Source organism: Tetrao urogallus (assembly GCF_951394365.1).
Source record: "Tetrao urogallus genome assembly, chromosome: Z".
Taxonomy (NCBI): Eukaryota; Metazoa; Chordata; class Aves; order Galliformes; family Phasianidae; genus Tetrao; species Tetrao urogallus.
The window spans coordinates 72010119-72021364 of record NC_136816.1 but is presented as its reverse complement, the minus strand read 5'-3'; the positions used below and the strand labels follow the sequence as shown (position 1 = coordinate 72021364).

General features: G+C 34.1%; 1 protein-coding gene across 1 annotated transcript; it reads left to right on the top strand.

Moving 5' to 3' along the window:
• Nucleotides 1-996: 996 nt before the first annotated feature.
• On the top strand, nt 997-8684 carry SYT4 (synaptotagmin 4; the record flags this gene model as incomplete). Its single annotated transcript, XM_079549031.1, has 4 exons — nt 997-1030; nt 3739-4553; nt 5855-5975; nt 8377-8684. 4 exons carry the CDS (start codon nt 997-999, stop codon nt 8682-8684), a joined length of 1278 nt encoding a protein of 425 aa, XP_079405157.1.
• Between the last annotated feature and the right edge of the window lie 2562 nt (nt 8685-11246).

Below are 11246 nucleotides of genomic sequence, written 5' to 3'. Positions count from 1 at the left end.
AGAAGAGAAATATATTTCTAGAGTGAAGACTTAGGGTATTGTGTAGGGACGGGTGATAGGGAGAATCAAGGACAGGGAATGGGAGAATGCACACTGAGAGTTTTTGTGATTCAAAAAGAGTAAGTACATCACATCAGTCATAGCAGAAATACGTTTTTTTCTGTTGGAGCCAAGGCATCTGGATCATCTGACCTGGCATCTCCTTCACATCACTGTAGCCCGTCCAGCTGATAGATAAATAAGCAGATAAATAGATCATACCCCAGAAAAACAGACACACCCGTGTATTACACAGGGTGCATTGAATCACAGCCATTAACATTCCTCTTTCTGTGTCCAACAGAGGGTGGGAGCTCATATCCTGCAGCAGGGCAGTTAAAATAATCGATGAGTGTGTGTTCAATCCTCAGAAAGATAGAAGGGGGGGAAGAGAGGGAAGAAGGGAGGAAAGGAGGGAGGGTGTGGTGGCTGTGAAGGGGGAGGGTGGGGGGGGGGGCGGGGGGATGGGAGGTGGGAAAGGTGCTGATATCAGCCTTGTAGCGTCAGGATTGCGTCAATTTGGGTTTCAACCACGTCTTCAGTCTCGGAGCAGAGCTACTCAGAAGAACCAAAACAGGAAGGGGGTTGGAAATCAGTGCAAAGGGGAGGATCGAAGCTCTCCCTCCCCCCACTCCTTCAGCCCGATCACAGCCTCCTTCTTCACCTTCCCCACTGCTTGTGTCTCCGGGTATAAGGTTGTTATTTTTTCTTTCTTTTTTTTTTTCTCTTTTTTTGTTTGTTTGTTTGTTTGTTTGTTATACCACCGTGGTAAAAGCCTGCTGTCCTAGCGCTGCGAGAGAGCGACAAGTCGAGAAACAGCAGAGCATCACATTCGGCGCTCCTGGCAGGGGTCGCTCAGGAAGAGGGCGACTCCTCTAGTGCGAACAGCCGCGTCAGACAGAGGCTCCGGGACCACGGACAGCGGTTCCAGCACCGCGGACAGAGAGCACCACCAACATGGCTCCGATCGCGTCCAGCCACCAGCAGTTCGGTAAGTGCGTCCCGGCCACAACTCCCGGCTACGGATCATGCAGGCAGCCACTGCTGAGCCACCCTCGTGCCTCCCAGACTGCTGGGAGGAACCGAATTTCTTCTAGTTCTCTTTGATCCCAGAAGTTGTGTGAATTTGCTTTCTTCTCTTTCTCTCTCTGTTCCTTTCCATCTAGCCATTACTTCTGGTAAATCAAAGAGAGAAAGAGAGGTTTGACTAGATGCATTTTTGGATTGAAGAGTTGGAATTGTTTTCTCTGTCTTGGTTAAAATATATTGGCTTCAGATTAAAATGCTGTAAACACATCTTGTGCCACAGAGAAAATCTTCATTAAAGCCAATCTTGAAATAGTTATAATTCCTTTTATCTTGTCATAGAGGAAGATTTGTAGACTGTTACCTAAAGTGAAATATAGTTGTGTAAAGAACACTACTGAGAAGATGGGAGTATAGTAACCCAGTGTTTTGGGCTAAATGTTCCTATCTTGATTTATCTCTATTTATTGAGAATACCCATGATGACAAGGAACTTTTCAATTGTGTCATTTCTATACATTTACTGTAGCATGAATAACTGTGACTCTGCAAGTTTCAGAAGCAGTGATAATATGAAATAAATAGTGCTACTCATAAAAACTGTATGTGGAAATGTTTTGGAACTCTGCTTTACAAATATTGACTCTAGCCTAGATGTTATTTGCTTTACCAGTGGTTAAATTCAAGGATCATTCCTCTGATTTAGGTGAAATGACTTCAAATTTACATCACACAACTGAAATAATTTATCCCAGGATCAATAGGTGTTGTTCCCTGTTAATACATTGCTTTGAATGTTAACTGATTTACATTATGACAAATTGTTGTAATGTAATTAGTTGTGAGTATAAAAAAATTTAGTTATCTTCTTTTTTCCTACGTACCCCACCCATCTGATAATTCTAACAACACTCATGACATCATCCTTATCTAATTACTTATTTAAGGAAGTTAATTAATATTTTAAATACTAAATTGATTTTACCACTTCTTCCAGTAGCTGTAGAATAAAAACACAGCATGATTTCCATTACTATAACAATTTTAAATGTAAACTCATGAAAAAGCACTAAAAATATATAGATGATTCCTGAAAGTTATTTAAAGTATTCTGATTATCTTTCAATTACTCCTTGCTTTCTACCTTTGTTTCATATATATTTAAATTTCTACAGCTATGATAATACTTGAAACTCAGAGAAAAATTCTTAGCTTAAAAAAATACATATATTTTAAAAATTTTGCATGCCTTTTTCAGTCATTAATTGACTTCTTACAATTAAACATAGATTGATACAGCTTGTAAGCAGAAGTAAAGTGACATGTTTATTGTAAGAAGAAATTAATAGCAAGACCTTACACTTTCTGTTCTGGAACATTTTGCCCTACTTTTCTTTGATAATATTATGTTGTGGGGTTTTGTTTTGTTTTTGTTTTGTTTTTGTTTTTACTCAGACTAAAAGTTATGGTGGTAGCGCATATATTAGACCAGGTTTTACCTAGATAAAGCATGTTTAGTAATGTGTACAGGAGGATAGTTTTGCTTTCCTTGTTCAAAATGATGTGCTAATTATTTGCTACAGGAACTGTAACACAATTGGATTTATGCAGAAGCAATGTCATTCCATTAATATTCTACTAGTCTACTAGTTCAGAGAATAAAGATTAAGCTCTTATTGTTACACTGTGGGAGGTTTAAACTCACTTAGTCATGTTACTTATGGGCAAAATTGGATTTCCAATTAGTTGTGCTCATTTGCCCCTTCAATTGTGAATGGCTTGTGAATGGCTAATGATTCAGTATGCTACTGAAGTATTCACATCATACTTGAGATTGAAACACCTGAATAGTTTTCACTTCACTCAGATTTTAATATAGGATTAATATCAAAATTGCATTTTAATGTTTCTCTTACACACTCAGAAGAAGTGATCCATCCTGTATGCTCTCCACAGCTTTGATTCATAGCGTCTCAGATTCAAAGCTTAGTGGGTGTCAAAGATACACTGAAGAGTATTTCAGCTTTGGACTCACATACAACTGCCAAATGTCACATCCATCTGGAGGGGACACTTGGCAGGTAGTTATTATAATTTTTCTTGATAGACTTTCTCCTGGAATGTATTGAAAATCCTCTTGAAACTCTTGAGTGTTACAACCTCCTGAAAAACTCAGTTTCAGCAGATACCTCCAGGCAATTATGAGATCAGACCATAAAACTGAGTTAGTTGAGTGTACAAAGCATTTTAGGAAACTGTGAAAAGCAGATGATATACCTATAAGTAACAGACATATCAGAATGCTTATATCTAAGAAATACAGTTCCATAAACTCAAAGATCAAACCTTATCTGTTTTTGCTCGCTGACATATAAACTCAGAAATTACACACAGAGTGATGAAATAGCTGAGAAATTACTCATTTTAATTACTGTTGGGGTGGGAACTCTGTTTTTCTTCCAGACATCTTTTGTATGGAAAAATACTAACAGCATGGGACTACACATTTGCGCCTGCAGGTGGCGACCAATGCGTGCAACGCAGAGCACTTTCAGTCTGTCAACTGCTCCTATTACCATCTTGTATTAGTTTGCATTGCTAAATTTACTATATATCACACAGAGTAGAAGAAAATGCTGCTTATTTGCTTGTTGCTGTTTATTTAACTTGCAGATGAAATTCCTACAGTTGTTGGGATCTTTAGTGCATTTGGCCTTGTCTTCTCTGTCTCCCTTTTTTCTTGGATCTGCTGTCAGCGCAAATCATCCAAATCCAATAAGACTCCTCCATATAAGTTTGTTCATGTTCTGAAGGGAGTTGATATTTATCCTGAGAATCTCAACAGTAAGAAGAAGTTTGGAGTAGATGATAAAAGTGAAGCAAAGAGCAAATCAGCAATGCCAAAGAATTCTCTTCATCTTGACCTGGAGAACAGAGATCTAAATGGCAACTTTCCGAAAACAATCTCTAAAATGCAGAGTTCTCCAGGCCCTGAAAATTCATCTTCAAAGCATTTTTCAGAAAAGAAGAAAGATTCAGTTTCCCCTGATAGTTTAAAATCCACCATGTCCCTATCATCTGAAGAAAAACAAGACAAGCTAGGAACTCTCTTTCTCTCTTTAGAATACAACTTTGAGAAAAAGGCATTTGTAGTGAGCATCAAGGAAGCACGTGGGCTGCCAGCAATGGATGAACAGTCAATGACTTCTGATCCCTACATCAAAATGACAATCCTTCCTGAGAAAAAGCACAAGGTGAAAACCAGAGTGCTGAGGAAAACCTTAGATCCTGCTTTTGATGAGACCTTCACATTTTATGGGATCCCCTATAGCCAAATTCAAGACTTAACACTCCATTTTATGATCTTGAGCTTCGACAGATTTTCCAGAGATGACGTCATTGGAGAAGTCCTCATTCCCCTTGCAGGAACTGAATTGTCAGAAGGAGGGATGCTAATGGACAGAGAGATCATCAAAAGAAATGTTAGGGTAACATATTTCTTATTTAAAATTTAGAAGTGTTGTACTAGTTTAACTATAATATTTGAGCAATATTAATAGCATCCTGGTAAAAGAAGGGAACAAGTTTATCAAATGAACTACTGAGATCTTTTCATTAGGGCAGAATAAGGAAACAATTTCATAACTATAATAAAATCAAGTTAAAATAAGCATTTTGAAAGAAAATGTTAGAATTCTAAATTCTACTTGCTTAATCAGAGGGTCAGCAGGTTTTAGTGGATCCATTCACATTAGGTCAAGAGGCCTAAATTCATTTTAGTTTGCTTTGATGTGAAAGAATGCAAAAATTTATACATTATTATACTCTTTCTTCATCTTTCCTATTTTAAATCATGCTTTTTTTCCCTCAATGACTTTTAAATAAGCTGCATTTGTTTTAAAGATCCTAAGATATGAGGGAGATGTTAAAACCACAGCAAAGTCAGTGGAAAAACTTACTGATTTCACCAGGCTAAAAATATTTCATATCTTTTTGTCTCATTTCAGAATAGAAAGATCATTTACAACAGTCACAGAGCCATAGAAATGCATATGAATCATGTGCACTTCTTTTATTCTCTACTAAAAAGTAGCTTGTATATTGACTTTCAATTTGATTGTTTCCAAAGGTGAAGCATGCTGACAAATCAACTAAATGTCTGCAAGACATCACACCTATAACTAATATAGTTGTTTTGCAATTCTTTCATTATATTGCAATTATAACTATGTCACTGATATTTTGCTGATAAATTAGTGGATTTTTTGATACATAAAGTATTCTCATTTTTTGTTTCCACTGGCTCCATCCTTACTGTGAAATAAATGACTCTTTCACTAATGGGCTACATTAATTTTAAGACTAAAAATATTTTATTATTTTTCTTTTTGTGAATTACTTTTATTCAATTTGCTTTTCAACATTTTTTTTCACAAAGTTTCTTATTTACTTTTCTTAAGAAACTTTACTTACACTCAGACTTATTTTACAGGATATAGGATTTCATTTCTTATCTCTGAAGCTAACAATACCCTACTATACATATTTTCACAAGTTTATTTATTTCAAACTCTAATAGCAAGATATAGGAGGTGTTGTAGAACTGCAGTACAGGAAAGTTATATTTTGTTTGCAAAGCATCACAGCTCCATGAATTATATCTTTTGACACCAGTTTGAGATACACAGTTATGCAACACTGCAGAAATCCTATTCTATCTAGTTTCAAAGTTGGTGAACATAATTGCTCATAAATAGTTTTTCTTTTTTATTTCTTTTAATTTCCTCAGAAGTCATCTGGACGTGGAGAACTGCTGATCTCTCTCTGTTATCAATCTACAACAAATACACTAACTGTGGTTGTTTTAAAAGCCAGACATCTACCTAAATCTGATGTTTCAGGATTATCAGGTAATGTTTTCAGTAATGAATAAGCCTTAAGAATATAAAACAAACAGACAGAAGACAGCTGAAATGTGACATTTCAAGGATTAAAAATAACCCAGAAATGAGGAAGTGGTGTCTGTATTATCTGCAGCCTACTCATCTCATTCATATCTAGGTCAATGTTTTATTTTTCAGAGAACATATATTAGAAATTTCTTCAAGCACATTAGGGAAAAATAAAATACAAAGAAACATGACATTCATTGGCAGTGGAGACCAATGAGTTTTGTCATTGTCTATAGCAGGATCCAACTGTCATAAGAAGATATTGCAGATACTAAAACTTTTACATATGACAAAGAAATTCAATTTATTATTAGCTCATCAATATCAAGTGAGATTCTTACATGGAATATTTCAGCTTTGAATCCAAAAGTCAACAAATTACATCTGTGTTGAATTTAGTCCACTGGTATTAATGTTTATTTGGCGAGGTGAAAGGTGAACTACTTCAGTGCTTGGAATACACTAAAAAAGGAGTCTTTTTATAACTCCAGTCCCCTACTCTTGTACCATTTTGCAAATAATAAAACTTTTTTTGAAGCTGATGTTAGAACTGTAGTTAGGTGCATGCTAATGTCAGATAACTTAATAAAATTCAAAATAAAATATACTAACCTCCTGAAAAGAAGGCAAACACACACACTGAAAAACAACAGTACCCAACAGAGGACTTCAAACAGTGAATCATCTGTATTGAGTCCGTACAAGTCTTGATTCTTTTGATGCACAGGATATTTTGAAAGAAAGAGGAAGCAGTTTTTGTTGGCTTTTAATTTTAGTTACTGCAGCTAATAATACTGTACTTCTACTTCTCATATCAAGAGATATGGATGTTGATACCTTCTAATAGGTCTAATAAAGTCAAAAGCAACATTCCAGTCTTATTAATTAGCCAAAAGTAGCAGTCAAAAAATTTATTTCAAAAGAAATAGACAACATCATTAATCTACTGATGGCTAGTGATTTTTATATTCTTAGACCTTGTGTGGTGTGTATTCATTCCAAGCTAATGAAAAAATTATAATAAATAAAACTTACTATAAAAAAAAAATGTTTGTTTTGTTAAGATGCATTTTTTGCACACTTTGCTCACATCAAACGGTTGTGAGTCCAAGCAGACAAAAACATTTGCATCATCTGACCACTTCATTCTGATAACTAGAGCATACATTTTCTAAATAAGGTTAAATTTTAATTTCACTTGGGGAAAAAAAAAAAAAAAAAAAAAAAAAAAAAAAAAAGAAAAAACATAATTGTTTCTTGTGTTTATTAGTGGACTGCTTACATAGACTATTTTGCTTGATTAACTTCCATAGACTGGAATTTTCATTGCATTTGAACCATTAGAATTTGAACACAAGTCCTCCTTTGCACTGAAATAAATGCATACATAAATGAAGAATTAATGTACTTGAAACTGATCATTCCCACTATTTTTTTTCTTTTTTAATTCCTCTGAAGGAGAGATATAGCCATTATTGAAAACAATAGTTAAGGAATCTTGCAACACATTGTTGAAAAATTCTGAAGGGTGCAAACGTTCAGTGTTCACTAACAATGTTAATATTATGGACTTTTTCTCTTCCCCTCCTCAGTAACATATAAAATATTTAAAGAAAAACCACATACAGCCAGTAAATGTAGTCTTACATTTGAAGTTTAGTTTTAAATTTATTTAGTAAAAAGATGTGGGAGAAATTTAATCAAGATAATTAATTTTGGTACAACCAAACCAGAAATAAATTATAAACCAGAAATAAATTATGTCCATTTTCTCAGCATAAGATTATTCTCTTGCTTTTGAGATTTTATTTTTTTTGAGATTTTATTTTTTTTGAGATTTTATTTTGTTTGATCCTTATTCACAGAATTGTAGGGGTTAGAAGGGACCTCCAGAGATCATCGAGCCCAATCCCCAATTAATTAATACTGGTGATTATTTCCTACTTGTAGAATGTGTAAAAAACAGATTTCTATTACATTTAATTACATAGGGATTTGTATTTCTCAGAATACATTGGAAATTTATCATCTTTCACACTAACATTTGAAGCAATGGAGTATAATTACCGAAGTTAACAGACTACAATGTCTTGTGAAAGAAACACCTCCATAGTACAAATAAGACATTACCTAAATCTTGAATACATATTTTGATATCCGTAAATGGAGCTTAAAGGAACTAATTCAGAATTAAACACACACACACACAAAAAAAACTAGATAAAGCAAATCATCTTTAGTAGACTGAAACATCACTGTGCTGTAGTTCTCTTGGTATGCTATAAAGTTTACCAGTAACTAGAAGAAGGAACTTCTAAATAATTCAATATCTTATTTGTGTTATTTCTTTCTATTGCAGATCCTTATGTCAAAGTCAATCTGTACCATGTTAAGAAGAGAATTTCCAAAAAGAAAACCCATGTCAAGAAGTGTACCCCTAATGCCGTGTTCAATGAATTGTTTGTCTTTGACATTCCTTGTGAGAGCCTTGATGATATCAGCATTGAATTCTTGGTTTTAGATTCAGATAGAGGGTCAAGGAATGAGGTCATTGGTAGGTTAACCTTAGGATCTTCAGCAGAAGGAACAGGTGGAGAACACTGGAAAGAAATCTGTGAGTATCCTAGGAGACAAATTGCCAAGTGGCATATGTTGTGTGACGGTTAGCAGCTCAGAGCAGAGTTAGAACTTGAAAAAAAACCTATATATATTTCCATAGGCAAGTAGCAGTTTTCTTTCTTTGCTATCCGTAATTGCAGGCTTGTAACTACGAGACTTTTTTGGGGAAGGTGGGGAAATAAAAAGCTGGATTGAATTATCAAAATAGAAGGTAACTAAATTTTCAGAGTAAATAAAGTAATTTATATTTCATTAGACTTTAACTTAATTAGATTAGATTAGTATTTTTCTGTAGTTTACATAGCCTAAAACGTCTGAAGCAGTATAATCTTCAACAAGAACAAACTAAGTCTTAGGAAGAAGTAACTAGAAACCTTATTAGTACTGTTATCCAGAAGAAGATAACCTCATTAAAGTATACTGCTAGATCAAAGAAAAAAAACTGCAGCTTAATCTATGATTCTACGATTATTCTGGGAAGGCGCTGAGTCTATAAACACAATGGGGATTGACAGTGAATAAGAGGGACATTATTTTTGTCCCTCTGTCATAAACCTTCTTTTATGAAAATTCAATCATTATTTGTATGTTTTGGTTATTTATACTTTGATCATTCCAAAGACTGAAGAAGTTTTCAGTGACTTGCTTTAAATACTACATCAAGTGCAACTAGTTGTTTAACGTATGGAAATACTGTTTAATTATCTACACTTGGATTTTTTAATATGTGTATGTATATTCTGTTTTATTACAGTGACTAAAATAGACACATTCTATAAATCATCAAGTAAATTAATGTATATTGTCTTGTCTAAAGGGCTCCTTTACGAGTGACTATATATGTTAGGAATTGGGATTAGGTGTGGGTTACATTTTTTCCTCTAAGAAGTATTAAACCTTTAGTATTTCATGCCAAGTGAAAGCACTTACCCTCAGACAAAGAAGCATACACAATACTACTGTCACTGATCTTTCGCTAATTATAGTTACATTTAATGTATTTCAATATCATTTAATGAAACATTATTTCTCCTTTTGATTTTTTCATTAAACGAAAAAGAGAAAGAAAATCATGAGACAGAGTATAAAATCTCATTCATTTGTTTAAATTCCTGAACTTATGTCACTACAGACCGAAAGACTGCTCAGAACAAACAAAGATTAATGCATTCTTAGACATTTCCATTACAGGAAATCAAGTTAATGCTATGACTTACACAGTATTTTGTTAGACAAAAGACTGGAAAAGTGCATTTCACTTAGATGACATGCATTAATGTCTACTACTGATTCCACTGAAAATTAGTGATAAAGGTGTCATGGCTTCATGTTTGCATGACTCGTGTGTGCTTAAACTTAATTTGTGCCAGTCTCTGGGAGTATAAAGTATAAAAAAGATACGTATATGTATAAAGGATCTAGTCTCTTGGTCATAGCTAATATATATTTAGGCTGTCAGAACTGTTGCACAAATATAGGCAGTTATTTCCTAACGTTTGTACACTGATTTCTGATATTGAAGTTTGAAAACATTGCTCAGATGTCATTTTTTATTACACTAAAGTGAACAGGAATATGATGATGTTACCTTATAACCACTGACAACTCATTTCAAAAGTGGAAAACAGCTTTCAGTATTTTAGCATACATCATTTTCTCACTTGTATTCCCACTGAAATGAACGAGGCTATTTGGGAATTAATGTACCACACAATATATGGAAAAGTAACAGAAGAAGGATGGAATTTAAACAAACAAAAAATGAATAAAAACAATCAAATAACAACAGCAACAACAATAACAAATCATGTTCAATGTTACATTAATCTCATTAAACAGAAGATTCAGATCTTATTAACAACTTCTGCCTATTTCTTATTGACTTTTCCCTGTTCTCATATGGCCAAATTATGTTTGCAGTAAAGGACACTGAAATATGAAATATGCAAGTAGAAAAATTACACTGAAAGGATTCTATTGAGGCTCTTTCAGATTTTGTGCGAGTAATTTCTTCAGTTTTTGAGAATGTGTTTAATATAACAGTGTTTATAAAGTTCTGTAAAAATTCATTTTCAAAATGACATAAACATGCTTTTTAAGATGATGCTCAATGTACAAAAAGAAAGTGTATTGTATGTATAAAGGAGAATTTTTTTTTTTTTTTTTTTTTTTTTTTTTTTGCTTATTTCTTTTATAAGCTGATTAACTTCTCAAGGGCTAGATTTGCCAATCTTGTTGAACAAAGTGTAATTCAAAGCCACGCAGTTGAAGCAATGATGCCCACAAGCTTCAGTGAGGTTTGAAATGCAATCACAGAGTGAAACTCTTCCTATGAATCAAATTGGTACAATGAGGCTATGGACAGAGAGAGGTTTAATAGTGGCTGGAAGAATTTTAGACAGCATTATATGACTAGAGTTGTTAATATTTCTGGTAAGGACAGTACTTTATAGTAAAAGTGATTGCATCAGATGGGTAAGACAGCCGGCAATTCAGTTGGTAAGTGAAATAAACAAATAAATAAAACGTGGGTCTTGTACACTGGCCCATTAGTAACACTATAACTCAGAAAATCAGATGACAGGAATCTCCAACAGACACAGATTCTGA